The sequence below is a fragment of the Vanacampus margaritifer genome, chromosome 14, assembly GCF_051991255.1.
Source record: "Vanacampus margaritifer isolate UIUO_Vmar chromosome 14, RoL_Vmar_1.0, whole genome shotgun sequence".
Taxonomy (NCBI): Eukaryota; Metazoa; Chordata; class Actinopteri; order Syngnathiformes; family Syngnathidae; genus Vanacampus; species Vanacampus margaritifer.
The window spans coordinates 16407486-16428522 of NC_135445.1; the positions used below are offsets into that span (position 1 = coordinate 16407486).

The following is a 21037-nucleotide window of genomic DNA, read 5'->3' on the forward strand; positions in this document are numbered from 1 at the left end:
AAGAAGACTTTAATCCAAAATGACTGACCTTTTAAAGAATGGAGTTGGATTAACCACCCATAGGAGCATTGTGGCTTCATACATGATGAAGGCTAACCACTTTTTCCTCATTGTTCACTCTTGTTTTTACAGCAGTGACCGAATGGGATTAGTGGGACAATCTGAGTGTTTGTTTGTCGTGTGGGCAGTTTGAAGTTTAAAGATAATCCTAAAGAAGAAAATTGTGACAAATCTGCCAGCATGGATCTCTTCCGTCAATTATGGCTTCCGGATGGTAACGAGAAGCTACATACACCTACACACGTACACAGCCAGCAAGTGAGACAGAGTTTCTAAAACTGCTGATAACCAACGCTCAGAGGCTCAGGATCAGACTTGTGGCCTGACAGGAGAAAATGCAAACATCAAATTTAGTAAAAAATCTAAATTTGAAAAGACCTCAATCAAAAAGCAAGAATCACAGAAACAACAGACAAGGCAAGGCTGAGCAGGGCGCAGAAGGAGCAGAGAAGCTGATTACTTGATACACACAAGAAGATGGCTAAGGGAATATAACAGAACAGGTAGACCTAATAAGCGGCAGTGACAAACACAATAAAGGTTAACACAATTACAATCATAAATCCAGAAACTGTCCAAAATCTTCCAGCTAATAAGTAAAAGCCGTCTGCCACACAACGCAAACAATCTGACAAAGTTAATACAAGCGCCGCAAACAATTCTTGAACACCAAGTTAATCGTATGCTAACACTCACATAACATGACAACTCAGATTAGCTAGCAGAGATTGAAAACTAACAAATGTCACATGACTGACAGACGGCCAAAACACAAAAATTGCTATTTGATCAAATGCACTTTTTTTGAGAAAAAAAAAAAGAAGTTATTTCAGAATGCTATCTGTCAAACTAATATCTGCTAACCAATAAGCCTACAGATGTATGTTTTGCAGTGGACTCTTTCTTTATGTTTAAAGATTTTCAATGGGAGACAGGTTTGGATTCCTGGAAGGCCAATCTTGTACTCACACTCGTTTGCTACAAAGCCATGCTGTTGTAGCATGTGCAGGATGCGGCTTGCCGTTGTCTTGCTGAAATAATCAGGGACGTCCCTGAAAAGATGTTGCTCATTTGGCAGCATACGTTGCTGCAAAAATTGTGTGTACTTTGTAACATTGTGCAGAGAGAAACACAGCGAGGGATTTTTAGACCACATTTCCACATCAATTTGAAAAAAAAATGTTAACAAGATGGTATGTAGCCTATATTGACAGTTGTATTGCTTCACAGATGTGCAACCAACACCACCCCATACCATCACAGATGCTGTCTTTTGAACTCTGCGCTGATCATAACCTGCATGGTCCTATTTCTCTTTGGCCTGGAGGAGGCGGCAGCCATCATCACGGTCCATGATTTCCAAAAAACATTTGAAATGTAGACTCGTCAGACCACAGCACACTTTTCCACTTTGCTTCAGTCCATCTCAGATGAGCTCAGGCCCAAAAAATTGTATTGAATATAGGTTGAAAGGGATTTACAAACCATTGTATTCTGTTTTTATTTGCATTTTACACAACATACCATCTCCACTAAGGGTTTGTAGCTAAAAACAGTGATTGGAACCAGAGGTTTTCATCAAGGGGAAAAAAACAGACTAACCCACAGTCTTGCTGCACTCGGACTGTAACAATGGATGAAGATTGGCTCGATCAATAATTGGATGTAATTAAAGTCCCGCCAGTAGGCGAAATGACAGGAGTGATTTGTACTTTCAGTTTTTCTCAGCTACTTTGCTGCTTTTAACCAAGTTGTTGTTTTTTAGCTGCTTGCCTTCCTCTGTGCTTGTCTGGAAGAATGGGAGCAAGATTGTTCACAAGAGAAGGGACCACTTAAATTATAGGTGTGAAACTCCGGTCCTGAAGGGCCCCAGTCCTACAAGTTTTAGATGTTTCCGTTCTCCAACACAGCTGATATATGATCAGCTCATCAACAAGCTCTGCATAAGCCTGATAACGATCCTGCTGATTGGAATCAGCTTGTGTTGGAAGAGGGAAACCTCCAAAACCTGTAGGACTGCGGCCCTCGAGGACCTGAGTTTGACACCTATGACTTAAGTCATGTTTAATTGGGGCTGTCATGGACAAATGCTTACACCCCCCCTCCCCCCTTTTATTTCATGTTGTTAATTAGGCTGGATAAAGGTTGTTATATATCCTCAATAGCCAAAATAGTAGGTACGTCGAATGGGAGCCAATACAAGAGCTCAACAAAAATCTGCTAAATGTTTGTTTAATGATGTGGACATGGATGATGTTTATTGATGTGGTTGTATTTTGAAGGGGTGTACAGCTTTTTTAAGGCAGAATTTCTGTTAGACAGCTCATGTATTGGCTCTCTTTAGATTGTCAATTGCAGTATTGACTACATTGTGAGATTGGGAGGCAGACTGAGGCAGTGCTGCTAACACACAGTACAAGGTGCTGCCTAAACCACACATCAAACTGACCCAATGGCTTTTTGCAAAAATCAAATCCCTGTTCAAGGAAAGCTCAAACAAATAGTCAAAGATAGTACCATTTCAGTTGGCGCTCTTCTGCATCCTGAATAACTAGGGGGAAATCTAGCGAGAGATAACTCTGGAGCAAGCAAAAACTAAAACAGACGGGGGGCAAAATAACTTTGCTGTTTGCGAAGACCTGAAGAGCACCCTGGAATGTTGAACCGACTAATGATGGAAAACAACAGATGTCCTAAGAGTGCGAAGATGAAAGCCAAACATTGCTCTCAGCGGTTATTTGAGGCTCGTGTCGCTAATGGGAGCTGATACAAGGTCAGGAATAAAGATGAAAGCAAGGAGAGAAAAGATGACCATTGATCTGTTGCTATAAAATGATAAAGGAAACCTAAAATAGCCATGGTGTTTCCTGAAAAAGCAAGCACAATTTAAAAAAAAATAGTTGCCGTGTTACTAATACTTAAAGTGAAGGATAATCTGCACATAATGATCATAAAAGCATACAATTCGTCTTTCTGTCACTGGCAAGATGTTACCGGCGGTTAGAAGTAGTCGATCTATCTATCTGTTTTGCAGCAATTAGCATTAGAATACTGTATAGCTAAGTTTCATCATTATTCACAAATCTGTTTAAAACACTGGGGGGGCTTTTTGCAACATGGCCCTGGTTGATATCTTATACTCTGCTGCCACCTGCTGGCCGTTTTTGTAATAACTACCATTGCTTTAAGCTTTTTCTTCAGTTCAGAGGCTGCATCAAAGCCTTCTGTATCCTTTAGCATTAAAAAAATAGAGCTCTAAAACGATTACATTTATTAATCAGATTAATCACATTTTAGAATTTTGATTAATCACGATTGATCGCGTAATAAAAAAAGCCTTTTTCTAATCAACATTTTTTCCAAATTTGAAGAGCACTGGTTGTGTTAATTCTTTTGACATTTTATGAGGACGTCTTCAACATTTTTTGACCGACTGCCTACGCTCATCCTCCTCTTTTTCTAACCAATTAATTACTTGCATAATTTAAAATGGAAAAAAAAATACCCCAGTATTTTGACATGAACAAATATTCTAAATGTGATACGCAAACATTAATTAAATGCTTTACTTTAATGCATGTAATTCTGTTTGTTGCTCAAACACAACCAGTGCTACCTTAAACATAGTCGTCCGCTGTCACGCTGACGGGTAATATATGGTTTGTGATTAATTAATCAGTTAACGCTTTAATTTTGACAGCACTTAATAAAAAAAACGTAAACCATGGTAATATTTAAGGAGCAAAGACACATGCACAGTACAGCCATCAGGTAACAACATGGCTGTACTACGTCATATTTTTGGCTGCTTTGAAGATTATAGGCGTGCAATTAAAAAATCATGAAATACTCATTTAATGTATATTGATTCGAGGCAGCCTTCATTTTGGTGTGCATATATATTGTTTAAAACCAACAAATTAAAATATGTCCAAGAGCGTCCCAGACACTTTTAGTCACAAGAACATAATGATACCGTTTCTATTGTGGTGTCTACTTAATACAAGCTAATGGTGGACCCATTAGAATGTAATGGTATAGGTCTAAAATAATCCACCATGGGAAGTGTCTGAATCACTCCTTCTTTCTACTGTCCAACAGTGAGGGACTGACTGCTTCTGAGTCTTTGCCGATGTTCATGTTGCCATGGAGACCAGTTGTTGAGCAGATCGCATCCTCCTTGCCCACACAGGTCAGATTCAGCATACTGACTTCTGGGTGTAGACCTATAAGGAAATGCGCACGCAGGAACGGCTGTCTCCTTTTGTTTCAATATCTTAGATTAGCTCTTTGCTCACAAAAATCTGGCAGAGAAATTATTTTTTTTTTTTTAAAGGATGAAGGCTACATTGGGATACACATTTATCAGATACTTTCTTAGGTACACCTGCACTATCTAAAACTATATCTTTCCAATGATGAATGATTTAGCTGCATGAAAATGTTGCCTTTGACAAAGGTAATGTTGGCAATCTTTAATAAGTTTGTTGCATTGCTGTAGATTGGGATATGTAGTATCGCTACTCCCATACACACAGCCTACAAAATGCCTGCTTACTATGAACACCTGGAAACCTAGTAGTCGGAGCTTTTAGCCCAGTTTGATAGTTTGGAGAGCTCTGATGGGGCTTTCATGCTGAGCTGGCAGCCTGTTCCAGACATACTGGCTGCCTGACAGTCAAAACTCTGCCGCAGAGTCTCAGCAACAAGCGCTGTGGTTTTCATTTGGTCTCGTATCCACTGTAACAAGACCAGGGTGTTATATTTAGCAGGGTCTGCATCACTTTCAATAAAGGCGAGGGGGATGTGATGAGAAATGGATTGGCATGTTTGTGTCATAAATACATATATTCATATAAAAAATGTTTATCTATATATATAAATGACCTTTTCACAGAAGTCATGCATACATGGCCATAAAGTAAACAGGTGTAAAATCAGGTTATATCTCAATTATAGAGTTAACGTCCTGCTTCTGCTCAGTTATAAGGGAAATACAGTACAGCTCAGCAAGATGTTCTAGATATTCTGGAGAAAAATGTCCTGCCTATTTCATTAGTTTGTTAGTTAAGATAATTCCACTGGATTTGTATTTGTTAATTTTAAAGCGACCAAGGACTATTTTCCCCCCTAACAAATAGACAGTAAAACAACACACACACATATATATATATATATATATATATATATATATATATATATATATATATATATATTATAGTGCTCGCTTAAGATTTTGAAAGCGTAACTGTAGATTTGACCGGAGAACATGTGCCCGAGTTTAACCCTGCTTTTACGAGCAAGATCCGATGGATCAATGATTGGATGCAATTAAATGTCTAACAGGTGGTCAAATGACAATCACAATTTTTTTCTTTCCCTTAATTGCACCTCTAGGGGAAAAGCTGTTTGCTAAAGCCTTGCAATCTTCCTCTGCAGACACATGAAGGAATGTGAGGAAGACGATTCAGCCTTCATCCTCCACAGAGATGAAACTATCCCCACCGACCCCCCACCCACTCCTTTTTAATTGTGGCTGTCATGGTCAAAACAGTTGCGCTTCATGGCCACAATTGAGTACACTTGGAGGGTAGAGTCAAATATAAAACTAATCGAGGAAGTATATAAAGCAAGACAAAACGATCATCTAAATCCATTTGCTGTATAACGCAAAATGAACTTAAATTAATGATTCCCCCCCCCCCCCCCAAAAAAAAAATCAAACTGACTACATGACAGACATTTTTTCCCCCCATGTCATTGTTTTATTTTACCAAGACTGAAAGTAACAGGAGTGTGTTTGAGTTAATAGCATGTTGAAAATAAGCACATTACTGTGATGGAACCCCCCAAAATTTTTGGAAGCCTTTATACTGCATGTGCTCCTTCTGAGAAGAAGAGAAATGTAAACATTTCAGTTGGTTTACATGCAACAAGACATTTAAATACACGCGGACTTCAGTTTAAATAATGAATGGCTGGACAATTAAAATTACGTCACATTCGCCCACAACGTGCCTCATTTCTTCAAAGGTTTAACGTCTTGTGTGTTTACCGTTACCATGGAGACACTTCCGTCGCAAGGACCCGATTTGTGCCTGCGGTAGTTTACCTCGGTTACAGACATCTGATTTATGTAACTCTTGGTTTATACGATAAAGTTTCCTAAATTTGCCGAAATGGCGGACGGCGCAGTTGATGCAAGTAAACAAAAAGACGGCCCCGAAGTGGTGAGTGTGCGACGTATGGTTGTGGTGCCACTACGTGTAATTCTTCTATGTACAAATCGGAGGGAATAATGAACTGAGCATAGCTTGTTGTTTGTTGGAGAAACACCATGTGATACAAGAAAGGCAGAAAACGTCGACTTGAGATTCGACAATGAAACACACTATACTTATATTAGGCTACTGTACGAACGAACTACCGCTCTCAAAAGTATGTTTCAAAATAAAAGTCAGCATTGTACAGTTTGTTTCTCAGTGTAGTGTTTCCAAACATTTATAGAGCAAAGTACATTTTACTTTTGAAAAAAAAAATCTCACACACCACAAAACAAAAAAATGGATAAACAGGTTTTGCATATTTAGAATGACATAAGCAACTGCATCTCATGGTCACATTTTCATAATTATGACATCTGATTTGAGTCATTCTGTTAATAGTCAATCAAAACACACAAGTCACTGGTGGTTAAGTGGTGCACTTAAATAATATATTGTTTTCAAATGTTGTCACCCAAATGTCATATTCATCCAACTCCAAGCAAACAAGGGAGCAAATCCTTAGACATGGACACAAAGGAATCATCACCATGAACACGGGAGCCAAGATGGAAAATGTCACCACCCTGAAATCGGCATTTGCTCCTCCAAAGACTCCAGGGGTGAGGCTGCAGGGTATGTGTAGTTTTCATTTTGGCATGCCACACACTCTAAGGGACTGTCCTAATTCAACAGTCACATGGATGAAGTGTTTTCTGCAATCATGACACTACTACTCACTTTATTTTTTAATATGCTTCAACATGTCTACAGGCCTCAGGTCTGAGCTTTTGGAAAGAAGAATTGCCCAAATAATAAGGTAGGGATTCATTTTACATCTCCAACTTTGTTGTACCTGTTACAAGGATGCTTAATCAGGTTCTCACTTGGGTTGAAGTCGGGGGATGATTGCGATGATTGTGGTGGCCATGAATTTTATCTTCCTTCATACTAATAGCAACTAAATCTTCGATGATAGCTTTTGCATGGGAATTATTGTACTCCCGAAGGCAAAGCTTCCTTTATACGATGGCAGAAAGTGGGCAGTTAGAAACTCATCATTTTTGCAGAAGTCATTTTGAAATCTTCAGGCACCCAATGAACTTGATCCATCAAGACTTACATTAGCAACGCTAAAAGAACATAAGTGAGTATTTAGTTATGCAATAGTTGTTTGATGATGTTTTTGCAGAGACAAGATTCATGCAGAACGGAACCCACCGCTTCCCCAAACCGACTTCTCTTCCGTAACTCAGAGGGATTTTCGAGTTGAGGGATTCGTCCCCCGAACTACTAAAGTCAACCGCGTATGTATCCTTGCATACAATTTACGCTACGTACTGAATGTTCGTGTGTTAATGGCAGTCATGCCGGTTCCGCATTCGTCTTTCAGGACACTTTGTATCACAAAGGTGGATTCCTTCTGGATTTGGTAGCATTTAAGCAACTTCAATATTTATTTATTTATTTATTTATTTAATGGCCATCTTTGTTAGTCTTTACTTTACTTTTAACATGATGTCTTTAAGTAAATGAGACAATATTTTTATGAGTCTAGAAGCAAAAACATGCAACAACATATTTTACCTTTAACAAGACACCCCAAACAATGGAAGCCTATAAAATAACCAGAAGTCTCTTGCACATCTCGCTCTTTATCTATTACTTTATTTATTAAAACACTTACCGTTTTTCAAAACACAAAATCATAGTAAAATTTTTATTTCAAGTAAATTCCTAGAGTAAAATCCCCTAAATTATATGTAAATTGTACGATATATACAGTGATTTATTGATCAAATATAAATTACTGTTTTTTTCCCTCCATTTTGTTGCTTCTATTTCCAGATTCATGATTATAAAACTGAGCAGGCCATCAGTTATTGGAGTGAAAACTACCAGCGGATACAGGTGGGTCACAATTGTTTCTGGAATCATAACAATAATACATTTTATTTGTAAAGGACTTTACATTTGAAATGAAATCTCAAAGTGCTAAAATGGGTACAGCAAAAAACAGAGCAAGACAACCTATACATTAAATAGCAGCATACAAGAGAAACAATAAAAACGCAATAAAAAAAAGAAGCAATATTCTTATGCAATACTGTACACCAGCAGTCCCCAACCATTGGGTTGCTTTTGCCGCACAATTGAAAGAATAAAAAACTTACTGTATTTCCGGTTAATTGATTAGCCGAAGCTGACAAATATTTTATTTTGAAAAGTGACCGGATTCTCTCTGTTTACGATGAAATCTTGACGCATGTCAACATGCTAATTATCTCAGTCGTAGCATTGATGCCAATCAACAAGTTAGCAAAATAAAAATGTGGCTTCACGTTTACTGTTATATCTACAAAGTGTCCCAGTTTTCGTGTTGCTCGTGTCATTCATAAGCATTACCATAGTGACCTCACCATATCAAAGCGTTGTTGTTACCCTTGTTATGGTGTTTGTGCTGCTAGTACAGGTACATAAAAATACATTTGGATTTGCGTTTGTTGTTGTAGGCTTTTATTAATCAGCCGGTACAAAAGATGTATTTGTCTTTTTTTCTTTAAAAGCTTCCATTCCCTTACAAATGGTACCATCCAATTTGTGAGAAGTTATAACCGCACAAGCTCCATGAATGAAACGTGTTTGTGCACCAAGGTCAAAAGGAGGATGATTAGGGACTGGTGGAAGATTTCTCCTCCCAATTATTCTCTTTTTGCAGATTCTGCAGCCTCTATGAATTCTGAACAGAACCCACAGCCCATCAGGTTCAGGATGCATTTCTGCATATTTCTTTTGTTTTGTCTTACAGGGTGTGAGCCCGGCAGAGTGCCCGAATACACCCTTTAAAAAGTCAGCCCAGTTTTCCACACCCATCGGTGAGCAGCGGGAAGACATCGACCCCTTGATTTAATAATTGTCCAAATGAATGCTTTTTCAATAAATTGAGCTTTTCCTTGTATGCTTTTGATGCTGACGAGCTCTAAACTGCATATAGGGACACTGACACTCATTTTTCTTTTAATATGTTGAACTAAGGGTGTCAAACTCAATTATGGCTTTCTTTTAAAGACCCTGTAAAATGATATCAGTGATTTGCTTCTAAATAAAAGATGAACCTCAACTACTTTGGGGAATGGGTCGTCCTTTACAGATGATTCTCCGTTACATTTGAATACTTTTTTGGTGGGCTAAAAACATCCTTACTGTATACAAATATTGCAAATAAAAAATAAGAAACTCAAAACGTTTTAAATTTTCTCCAAACTTAGCTTGCTGGTTGGGGCTGGGGATAATGGTGTGGATCTGGTGGCGTTCACGAGCTATGATGTTAGCGCTTCCTTTCTTTCACCTCCTTTGCGATTAGATGCCAAAGATAAGAGCTTTACAAAAAACAACACCTGTGCTCTTTAGCAAGCTAATGTTCATGTTTTCTATGGCTTTTGATAGGACAGTCGCATGCTAACATGGTCGCCACAGACAGTAGCCTATGTACATCCATTGCTTTTGATGGGAAAGCTGCCCCTGCCAACATGGCCGCTGCATTGTCACGCTTTCACACCTTATTTTCACTTGATAGGGACTGTACGAGCTCTTATGACAAAAAAATAAAATAAAATCTCGATGTATAATCTCTTACTATATACATAAACACAATTGCTCCTGAATGTCATTTTTATCGTGATACTGTACATTTTTAACAGCAAATTGAATTTGAAATGGTCATGGTTTTGAGTGTGTCTGATGATTTTCAATTTTTGGTTTCAAGAGTGTGCAATTGTTTATACAGCCTCTGTCAGACAGTGGAGTTTGTTTTACATCATTAACTTCACCTTTTGTGTAAATTTAATGCTGCAACTATTTAAGAGCTTCAAAACAAAACACTGCTCACAAAAGCCTCCTATAGCAAGAAGTATCATGAAATTATGTTTGTACATTAACTCATTCACTGCCATTGATGGCTATAAACATAAACAATTCATTTGAACTATTTTTAATATTCTTTTTTTTATTCATTCATGCCATAAACGTCAAAAATTCACTTGAACTATTTCTATTAGTTCAACATTTTTTTCCACTTTTGTTTACAAGAGTATGAAAACCTAGATTTTTTTTGTACATTTCGAACAGATATAAAATTTGTGATTAATCGTGAGTTACCTAGTGAAATCATGCGATTAATTACGATTAAAATTTTTAATCGCCTGAAGCCCTGAATTTTTTATAATCTTTTCTTTCTTTCTTTTTTAAATTCAATTACTGCCATTGACGGCTATAAACGTCAAAAATTCATTTGAACTATTTCTATTAATTGAAATTTTTTTCCCACTTTTGTTAACAAGGGTACGAAAACCTAGAATGTTTTTTATTGTACATTTAGAACAGACATGTAACATTTGTAATTAATCATGAGTTAACTTAAAAATGTTAAATTTTAATCGCCTGTCACCCCTAATTTTTTATAATCTTTTTATTTGTATTTTCATGAATTTATGGCAGTGAATGAGAAAGGCACTTGAAAGACATGCACCTACAGCATATGCAGATTGTGAAACACAGCTATGTGCACTGGGAAATCAAACAGGGCTTTACAACGGAATCTTATCATATGTGTTCTGTCAATCACAGGACAATGCTGGGAGATGTTGATCCTTTCTGAGCATTCAGGAAAGATTAGTGGGCGGTAGCTATGGCGACAAGTAATTTTAGCTTATATGTATGCAGATTTCCTGCCAGAACATTAGATGATACCAGAAAGGCTTGGAGAGGATTTGTACGTGTCATTTTAGATGTCATGTTATACATCAATTTTGTGTTGTTGTTTTTTTTGCTCCTCTTTATTTGTGTCTCTTATGTGTCATGTTATTTTGGGGGAGGCGCACACTAAGAACAACTGAAACATCGGCATCTGAATGCAAAATTTTCTAAAGAGATCAATCAAGATGAAAATAATCCATTCCAGTGTCACTATTTAATTTTGTCATCTTCCAACCTTTATATCTTAGTTTCAACATGTAAAATAATTCACAAACATAATTCTATTGTTTTGTCACCGCCTGTTCTCAAACATTTTTCTTATGTCTCATTTAATCAGGATTGTAAATAAATCAATTTTTCCATTGCTTTATGAGTGATAAAGAGTCGCTGTAGTAACTAGTTTTTTTTTACAACGGTCCATTGAGAAGAAAGTTTTCCCATGCAGCAGATAAATACTTCACATCATTTGAACCCATATACAGTGCTGTGAACAAAAAAAAATCCTCTCTTCTCTGCAGTTTCCCCGACTTGAAAGTTTAATATCATCAAACACATGTAAATATCAGAGAACACAAGTAACAAAATTTGAGTAATATTTACACTTGGAAGAGAGTAAAATAAAGAATTGGGGGGAAAAAGTCACTCAAGGGTTGAGGAACAAACTCACGACCTTCAGCTGCCACGCTGCTCCTGCTGTGTGTTGGTATATCGCTTGTGCCAGCTGGAATCTTCCTAGCTCCAAGAGACCAAAAACTTTTGGTTTCCTTTTGGAGATACATAAAGACACTCTAAAAACAGTTGGGTCAAAAATAACCTCAACTATGGGTCAAAAATGGACTGATGCTGGGTCAATTTGACCCAACTTTGAATCAAGAAATGGGTCTTTTAGTGTAAAACAACTCATAAATATTGGTCAGATCCTTTACTTGGGTAAAAAAAAAAGAGGGTCATTTTGCATAAAACAACCCAGAAAGTTTGATCAAATTGACCCATAAAGTAGATTGGTCCATTTTTTTATCCATAATTGGGTTACTTTTGACAACTGTTGACAAGTGTACTCTCTTCCAAATGTAAATATTAGCCTACTCTAAAACTGAGTCTATTTTGTCCCACTCTAATTAGAGCCAACTTTACTCTGCAGAATTTATTGTGTAGAAGTAAGAGTGGTCCAAAATAATTCTACAGAGATGTGAAAAACTCATACCCAGTATTAGAAAATGCTTGATTTCAGTTGTTGCTGCTTATTTTTCTTTATACCGTAAACACCAAGTAAATCAAAAGTCAAGCTAGCTAGGGATATCATTTCCCTCTGCTCCGGTTCACCTGCTCCCAATTTTAATGCACCACACACACACACTTGTATATACACTGGGTGGGGTCACATTCAAGGTTTAGGGGTAGAGTTCGCCAGTCGGCGAGCTGGCGAACTCAGTAACAGGGTTAACTCTCACGGGGGCTGTGGGCCGGTGGGGTTCCTGGCGGGCCTGCAGTGCCCCGTTCTGCTGCGTTGGGTTGGGGGCGCGGGCCGCGTTGGGGTGGGGGGCGCTCCTGCTCCTGGGTTTGCTCTCCGGCCGGTGGCCCCTGCGGGGCCCGGGGGTCGTCCTTTGGCGCTGCCGCGGCCTGGGGGGCCCTGAGGTGTTGCGCTTGCTCTGTCCTGGCGGGGGTCGACGGCTCCCCTCTTTGGTGGAGATTTTCACGCATGCCAGATCCACCACACCAGCATCTATCGAAACTCAGACACAATCTTCCTCAGGTCATTGAATCGGTGGAGGCTGGTGTCTGTGGATCTCACTCTGCTTCGTCTGTCCTTCCTTTCCTCAAGTCTCTCCTTTGGTCTCTTGAGGTCTCCCTGATTTGTTGGAATTTAGATGTCTCTGGGGTTGGTGAAGGACTCTGGTTGGTGGCCTGGTGGGTGGTGTCTGGTCGGTGCTGGATTTCACTTTCCTTTCTTTTCTTTGGTCCTTCCTCGGGTTTCTTGACGGCCTCACGACTCTGGCTGGAAGTGTTCGGTTTAGGTGAACGGTATGGGATTTTTTTTCCAATAGGTTTTAGGTGAACTAATGAATACACACTCACTCACTCGCACGCATGCACGCACACACGCACATACACATATTCACCCACATACAAAAATTTTTTAAAAAATAAAATAAAAAGTCAATCTAGTCAAGATATTCTTGTCAATCAAGACTCAGGTTGGATTATTATACTTGAAGCAAAATGCAATGTGCATCGGTTGCTCATTCGGTTTCCTGCCTAAGGAAAGTGTCGCAAATATCAAGATGGTGGACAGCCAGGCCACTTGTGTGAAGTTAGCAGGCAAAATGCGTGGCTCAGCAGAGAAATTCACTGATGCTCTCGCTTGCTCTGCCTCGAACAGGCATCTGTTACCAGGAGGAAGTGGGCGGTAATTACATTCACGCAGTAGGGGAAAATGGTCTCCAGCAGAGACACATGCACATACAGCGAGTCCAAGTGCCACAGCTGATAATGAGCAGCTAATGAGCAGTGATGTCACCACAACACAGATGCTTGCTGCCGCAAGCACTACATGACATTAAAATGGTAAACTTAAATGCCATCATCAGGTATTATTTGTAAAATAACGATTGAAATAGAGACGTTTTCATGAGTTTATTGAACAAAATATTTTACAGTATCTTGGATATACATATATACAAATCTTGCATTGTCCTGTATAGCACTATTAAAGCCTGCCAGCAGTGTACATAAGCACTGCCTCCAAAGTATGTTCCAAGGAAATATTAATACATCATTGACTTCAAAACACATTATACAAATCTGAATATAGAAAGCACAAAAAATAAGATATTTTCCGTGAAAAGTACTCACTCAGAGGACCTAAAATTTTTTCATAAAAAAACACCTTTCTGTTTTTCTGTTTTGTAGTTGCAGCATTCAGGTCATAAAAATACCTGGAATTTCCTATGTTTTAGGTGTACGGTTTATGTTCCTCTGCATGGAAATGTCACACAAAAGACTTATTCTAGAACAAATAAAGCAGTGGCTCGGCCACCGGATCTTCTGATGTCGCCGCCGCCTCTCAGATAACATACACATCAGACTTCTCCCCGAGTAGCCAATAGGTTCTCATTTTACCTTTGCCCTGAAACACACAAATCAATAAGTTCATCAAGAGGAACGAAGGGCGGGGGAGGGTAACGTTACATCCTCAGTTTGCTTTCCTTTCTTGAAGGTGATCACAGAGATCAAATTTCACCACTAACAGTGGCATCATTTGGCCAAAATACTCAAGTTTACTCTCTTCAGTTTGTCACATTGGACTACATAAATGCAATCTGCTCACATGCCAACACTGAATATCTGACTGAGGTCAAATTATTATATGTTTATTTTCACAACTGTAAGTCAAACATTTCAAAAGCAAAGGAGGGGGGGGGATGGGGGGGATGGGGGGACATGGGTTCTTGAAGGCATACCATACACTGCTTTCTTTTGCACGGCAAAACACCAGACACATGCCAAACAAAAATATTTCATCCAGACCCCCCGTCGATGATAGTTAATGAAGGAGCATCAAGATAGTAAAAAAAAAAAAAGATAGATATTTTTTAGCTCATTTGCTCCCAAAACCATATAAATACGTGCTATTTTAAATATTACCATGCTCCCAAAGACGTATTTGTATGGTTTTTTTCTGCAAGAGCATACAGAAGGCTTTGATGGAGCCTCTGAACTGAAGAGAATGCATTAAGCAATAGTAATTATTACAAAAACGGCCAGCAGGTGGCAGCAGAGTATAAGAGATCAACCAGGGCCATGTCTCAAAAAGGCTTTTTTTTTGTGAATAATGATGAAACTTAGCTATATTCCAATGCTAATTGCTGCAAAACGGAAACAGATAGAATGTATTTTTCCTGATGAAAAAAGAGACTCTAATCTTTCTTTTGGTAGGTTCCATGTTTTTATAGCAATAGAACAGAATATTCTGTGGGCCTTGCAAAATCAGTCAAAATGCAGTAAAACAGCCGGAAGTGAAGGGGGTTGCTTCAGTGAAAATGGCTGGGAGTGAATGAGTTTAAAAAAATAATAATAAAAAATAAAAAATAAATAAAAAAACGACCAGCAAATCTAATATCTATTATGTTATAAAATGGTTATCTGGCTATATAAAAAAACTAACTGGGAATGTCATTTAAAGCGCTCAATAATTGTGTAAACCTTGTGTAAATATGAAGGGTATTAACATCTTACTTTCATTTCAACATCTCCTCGTAACTGTAGATCAAAGTAGCCAAACTCATCCAGCACTTCTTTGGTAGCTGAGGATAAGTGGATCTTCAGAGCTGTAAAACACACATTATATATTTTTTCTTCAAAATAAATACAATTTCAACAAATCTTTATTATCAACTCTATTATTCTGAGCAGTACATTTTTTCAGACGCGGATCTTGACGGTGGTCGCAGTTTATAGCTGGCTAAGGGCCCCTACACTTTAAGTGCTATCAATTATTTACCAGAATACAGGAAGCAACTTAGCAGCTAATCAATATGTCCAATGACTTGCTCCAGTGATATCCCACCACACTTGCAGAACATGACTTCCTGTCATTGCAGGTTAAGAATAGAAGCATCAATATAAAAGGTTTGTATGACTCATATTACAAAGGGGATGATGAGGGAAAATTCAATTTCACCTCATGGTTTGGGAAGCTTGTTTGATTTGAGAAATTTCCCATTGTAGAACAGTGTTCAATTACGCACTGCCATTTGTGGGTGATAGGAACCACAAATGGTAAAAGTCTGCATATTGACACCCATTAGCAGAGTCTCAAGCTTACCTGCAAACCGAATGAGGACAAGCAGTATAGAAAATGCATTGATTGATGGAAGACATGAAAAAAAAAACAGGTGCTTCGGGGATAATTCCTTCATACTGGCATCTCATGGCAAAGAAATCACTGAGAACTGAATAATTATTTTTCGTTGTTCTCAACAAAGATGGTCTTGAGTATAAAAAAGATTGCCAACACTCTGAATAAAGTTGGAGGAGGGAGTCAGGTGTCTATAACCACCACCAGCTCTGTGATGTTATCAAGGAGGAGTGGAAGAGGATTCCAGTAAGAACCTGTGCACTTCCGGTGATTCCAGGCCTAAAAGGGTTAAGGCAGGACCAGATGGAGGGGGAAAGAAAGGTGCTCACACAAACTACCGGTACTGACAATTTGGACATAAATTGGACATGTTCACTGCACGGTGTTCTTGTCAGCTATTTAGACAGTAATGGCTGTCTCTTATTTTTAGAGATGGTACTTGTACGCTGACTCCTACTCTAAAATATATCTAAGTTTCATTCTAAAGTGTTATTCCTCAAGAAGGTATACTGTAATAATAATGTAATGTGTATTCATGTTTCATCAATGAGCCACTTAGTTTTAAAGTGACAAGGTTTTGTCGTTTTCCTTTTCCTTAATGACCCAATTTAACACAACCATAAATTGACTTCATTAATATTACTCTGAGATATTGTCACGGATAAGAAACACACGGAATGGAAACCCTTAACCAAAAAAGTAACCTTTTCAATTCCTTTCTAAAAGTCACTTAAAAAACATTAGGGACAGCAAGCGTGAAAACATTTGGGGGCGTTCTCACAAAAACAATAACAAAGGATGCAAATGCTCACCCTCTCCGTTTGATTCCATTCGAGATGCCGTGTTGACAGTATCGCCAAACAAACAGTATCTGGGCATCTTCAAACCAACCACTCCAGCACAGACTGGACCTAAAAAATAAAAAAAATACATATACATATTGTGATGGAATGTTATGTATGTAGATAAATTACAAGGATTATGTAGCTAGCTAGCTAATTAGCTAGCTTCATAATCATTGCTAGCGGTTATCGAGCCAGCTAGATAGATAGATAGATAGATAGATAGATAGATAGATAGATAGATAGATAGATAGATAGATAGATAGATAGATAGATAGATAGATAGATAGATAGATAGATAGATAGATAGATAATGCTCGGATGACAGTGTCAGTTACAACAGGCTCTAGCATGCTTTGTGTCCTCTGCAGAAGAAATGGATGGATATTGGATGGTACATTGTCTTCCTCCAAGTAAGAATGTTTTTTTTCTCCTGTTTTTTTTTTTTTGTCACAGATGTGTGGGTGAACTGAAAAGCAGTTAGAAGGCTTTAAAAATATGTTGACAATGCTGAGTACAGGCCAACACTCGCTGGTTTATTGCGACATGTCAGGTGTGAGTCTGTTATGATTGGTGTCCTGTCTTGCTTGTTCGGTTTTGTTTGCACCTGTACTCGTCATCCTGTTCCCTTGTGTCATCCAATCATCTCCCCCAGCCACTTGTGTCTTGTCCAGGTGTCTCTCATTGTCTCGTCATTTGGCTTGTATTTAGTTCCCTGGTTTCGTTCAGTCCTGGTTGGATCATTGTTGCTGTCACCACTCTTGTGTTTTGTTGTTACTTTGATTTTTTGGTCTTTTTTTTTTTAGAACTTTGTTGGTTTTGTTTATTTAGAGTTTTACCCAGTACCCCTGTTAGTGTTTTTGTTAAATAAATCGTGTTCAGTATAACATGCATTCCTGCCGTGGTCCTCCTGCCTCCCTGCATTTGGGACCTCCACCCCCATCCGTGACAGAGTCAGAATGTAAAATGTCATCGGCCATTTGTAAGTTGCATCAGTAAATGTTGCTCTGCATCTTATTATAATTCATGATTATAATATAGTGTTTGAGAAGGAAAATGTATTTGTATGTGAACATGTGGCACATGATCTACTAAGATTGTGATATTTTACTAAGTAGCACCTGCTAAATTGCATATACACTAACTTATTGCGTGTACTGATGGCAACAGGTCTAAAAGTGGAGGGACTACCTTATTTAACAGAGAATGATGATGGTTTTCACCATACATTTACAGAAAAGAAATTATCTCTTCAATAATTTTGGTGACATTGTGTTTGAAACTTGGGATGGCACATCCCAAAAATTGCTCTGGTATCAGTCAGTACCATATTCCCAGTACCAACCACTCAGACTAAAACAGTTTTCTCGATATGAGGTGAAGAACTGCATCCTGTTTGGCAAACTGTTCATCCATATATATGCCCACCCATACATTGACACTCACCTGTGTGAATACCTATCCTGAGTCTCAGCTGGTCATTAGGTCTGTGTCGGATCTTGAATGTTTTCACTTGCTCTAACAATGCCAATGACATCCCGGCGATCTCTCTGGCATGGAGTTTCCCGTTCCGCACCGGTAGCCCTGACACCACCATATAGGCGTCACCAATGGTCTCCACCTCAGGGGTAAATAGTACGTGTCATTCATTTCACACACTTGTATTGAGTCATGTTTAGAGCTCAGGACTTACTTTGTAAACATCAAAGTTATCAATGATGGCGTCAAAACAGGTGTACAGGTCATTGAGCAACGTGACCACCTGGAGAGGAACAGAGCAGCTGGATATCAATGACATTGAGTTTATGTGTTATCAGTCTGTACCTGTATGTCAACTCCTTTTTTAATATCCAAGAACTGTTTGCCAATTGCATGACACAAATGGACAAACAGAATCTAGTTAGTTGCTTAGTCTTTACTGCAGGTTTCCATCTAGCCTCATAATGCATCATGTATCAGAGAAATATAACTAAGGCAATTCCCTGAGGATGAAGGCATAAGCTTGTCTAAACATTACTTTGTGACCCTCTGGTTCTGGTTGGGCATCATAACAGTGTTTACCTGCAAAGTATCAAGGACGCATCTGTCGAGGATGGACGCATCTGTACTTGCTCCTGCACTCGCTCGTGACTTTGGGATTTTTAACTACATTGTTACAATATGCCTGGCAGAAAAAGAGCTGACGAAATTGAGGAGATAAAATCTTCCCTTGCAAAACTCAAGGGAATGGTCACCGAAATACTTGAAATGAAAAAGAGCATCGAGCCACTTCTGCAGGAGATTTAGCAGGTGAAGAAAGAGACATAAGAAAACGATTGAACAAAAAGTGGATTTGGAACAGAATCTTCAACGATGCGATAGTTACAGGTATCCAGATTAAACCATGCCGCGGCCCTAAGGCGAGAGCTGCAGCCAGCACAAGTGCAGTTGATTCTGACCAAGCTTCAGCGAACGAGATGGTGGAACAGCAAGTAACAACTCGACTCAGAGATTTGGAATTAATTGTGGATCCAGCGCACATTCAGATGTGCTTTTCGCTTCCAACTGGGGGGACATGACCACTGGCAGTTCTGATCAGGTTTGTTGACAGCAAGAAAAAGATTGCTCTACAAGCTTAAAGATAAACATGTCTATGTCAATGAAAATCTCACAAAACGAAATGTTGACTTTGCCAGAAGGGCGCGACAATTGAGAAAGAATGGATTTATCGAGAACACCTGGACAAAAGACAGTTGGATCTTCATCCAAACAAAAGAAGACTCATCTTCTCAGAAGAAAATACGGATCGTGAAAATAGTGAAAGAATTGGCGGAGTTTGAGAGACAATAACTGCTATCAGTAACTCACATTTTTAAATTGTGAATTATGTTTTACCCAAATGAAATTATTGTAACATATTACTGATTAACCCAAAACTGGAGCTGTCATGATTTGAATAATAAAAATATAGCATATGATTACTTGGTGACACTGCCAAGGTTAACTCTAGTTTATACATTGTAACATGCAAGGCTGTCGTGATAAGGTTGTATTGTGGCTGCAATGTATCTGCTGTAAATAGTTACAATGGGGGTTGGTGAACATGGTTCCGGGGTGCGGCTAGCGGGGGCTACTCCGCCAGGTGGGCTGGCCTTGGTGAGCGCTCAGGAATATCAAGATCTCAGCATCATCGGATGCTGGCAACAGTGGTGGCTGAACTGACCAGAATGGAGTCAACGTTGCTGTGGACGCAATGAGCAGAATGCAAGCCAATCTACTCTTCTGGAAGCCACAACATGTGCGAAAGCTGATCCAAGGTCAGCGAAGACGCTACTGGTGAACGAGCATGCGCTCGCCTTGGCTGTTCGTCTGGTTGGGTGGGCCGTTGGTGGCGTCCGGGAACCGATTTACCAATTCCAAATGATTGGTACTAGCTGCAACTTACACACAGACATTACTCAAGATGAACTGAGCGAAGAGTGTGAAGACTTAAGTCTCGGATTGATGGATAACGATATGAATCAATGACTATCATAATCAATGTATATGACTGATGCGTATAGTAAGAATCGATGGGGACGGGTTACTAATAAGCCATGGTTTCTTCTGATATTATGTGATCGATGTAACCTGTAATAATATGTCCGAAAGGAAAAAATGAATAAAACAAAAACAAAGTAACCTGTTGAATTGGAGGTCGTGGTTGTGGTTGAATATGACTCAACTCTGCGTCAACGTACTCTGACTGTTGTGCTATTCTGAGTTGCAGTTAGTGTGTGGGAACACTCACACTCGGAAGTTGTAAGTCTTACTGCAGTTTGAAATGATTTAAGTATTGGTCAAAAGAATTCCGGGCCTTTGAAGTTGAATTAGTTTGGCAGATGTCTAAAGAAGTCAAAGACGAATGAGTACCTGAAGCGGCGTACTTTCCGCAGACATAGACGTGAAGCCAACAATGTCGCTGAAGTAAATGGTGACGCTGTCGAAGGCTTCTGCCTGGACTGTCTCCCCTCGTTTTAGCTGCTCTGCTACAGAACTGTGGGCACAGAGAGACGAGTTAAAAACTTACACACAGCAAATTAGACGCTGGCAGAGCTGACGCTGTTTGTTTAGTGCTGTTACATGAGTCTAGCTAATAGTCTTTCTTAAAACAGAAATGCTGCAAGGCTAATTAAATGCTATTTTATCTTTGCTAATTTTTCTAATGTTTCTCACCAACAGAACCAAAAAGGCTGTGAGAGAGGACACTAATGTAAAACAAATATCGGGGAAAGTAATAT

At 39.0% G+C, this 21037-nt stretch overlaps 2 protein-coding genes across 2 annotated transcripts in view; one reads left to right on the forward strand and one right to left on the reverse strand.

Annotated features, from left to right (window-relative positions):
• Nucleotides 1-6131: 6131 nt before the first annotated feature.
• spag8 (sperm associated antigen 8) lies at nucleotides 6132-9444 on the forward strand. Its single transcript, XM_077542644.1, has 6 exons — nucleotides 6132-6290; nucleotides 6827-6959; nucleotides 7098-7143; nucleotides 7516-7630; nucleotides 8172-8234; nucleotides 9133-9444. The coding sequence occupies exons 1-6, from the start codon at nucleotides 6240-6242 to the stop codon at nucleotides 9232-9234; spliced, it is 510 nt and encodes a 169-aa protein (XP_077398770.1). The 5' UTR covers nucleotides 6132-6239; the 3' UTR covers nucleotides 9235-9444.
• Nucleotides 9445-13697: 4253 nt separating this feature from the next.
• npr2 (natriuretic peptide receptor 2) overlaps nucleotides 13698-21037 on the reverse strand; it is a 66163-nt gene continuing 58823 nt past the window's right edge. The window contains exons 17-22 of the mRNA XM_077585702.1: nucleotides 20670-20793; nucleotides 18472-18540; nucleotides 18225-18399; nucleotides 16749-16847; nucleotides 15315-15406; nucleotides 13698-14205 (exon numbers count right to left, since the gene is read on the reverse strand). Coding sequence (XP_077441828.1) covers nucleotides 14143-14205; nucleotides 15315-15406; nucleotides 16749-16847; nucleotides 18225-18399; nucleotides 18472-18540; nucleotides 20670-20793 — 622 coding nt within the window. The 3' untranslated portion in view covers nucleotides 13698-14142. The remainder of the gene's footprint in view (nucleotides 14206-15314; nucleotides 15407-16748; nucleotides 16848-18224; nucleotides 18400-18471; nucleotides 18541-20669; nucleotides 20794-21037) is intronic.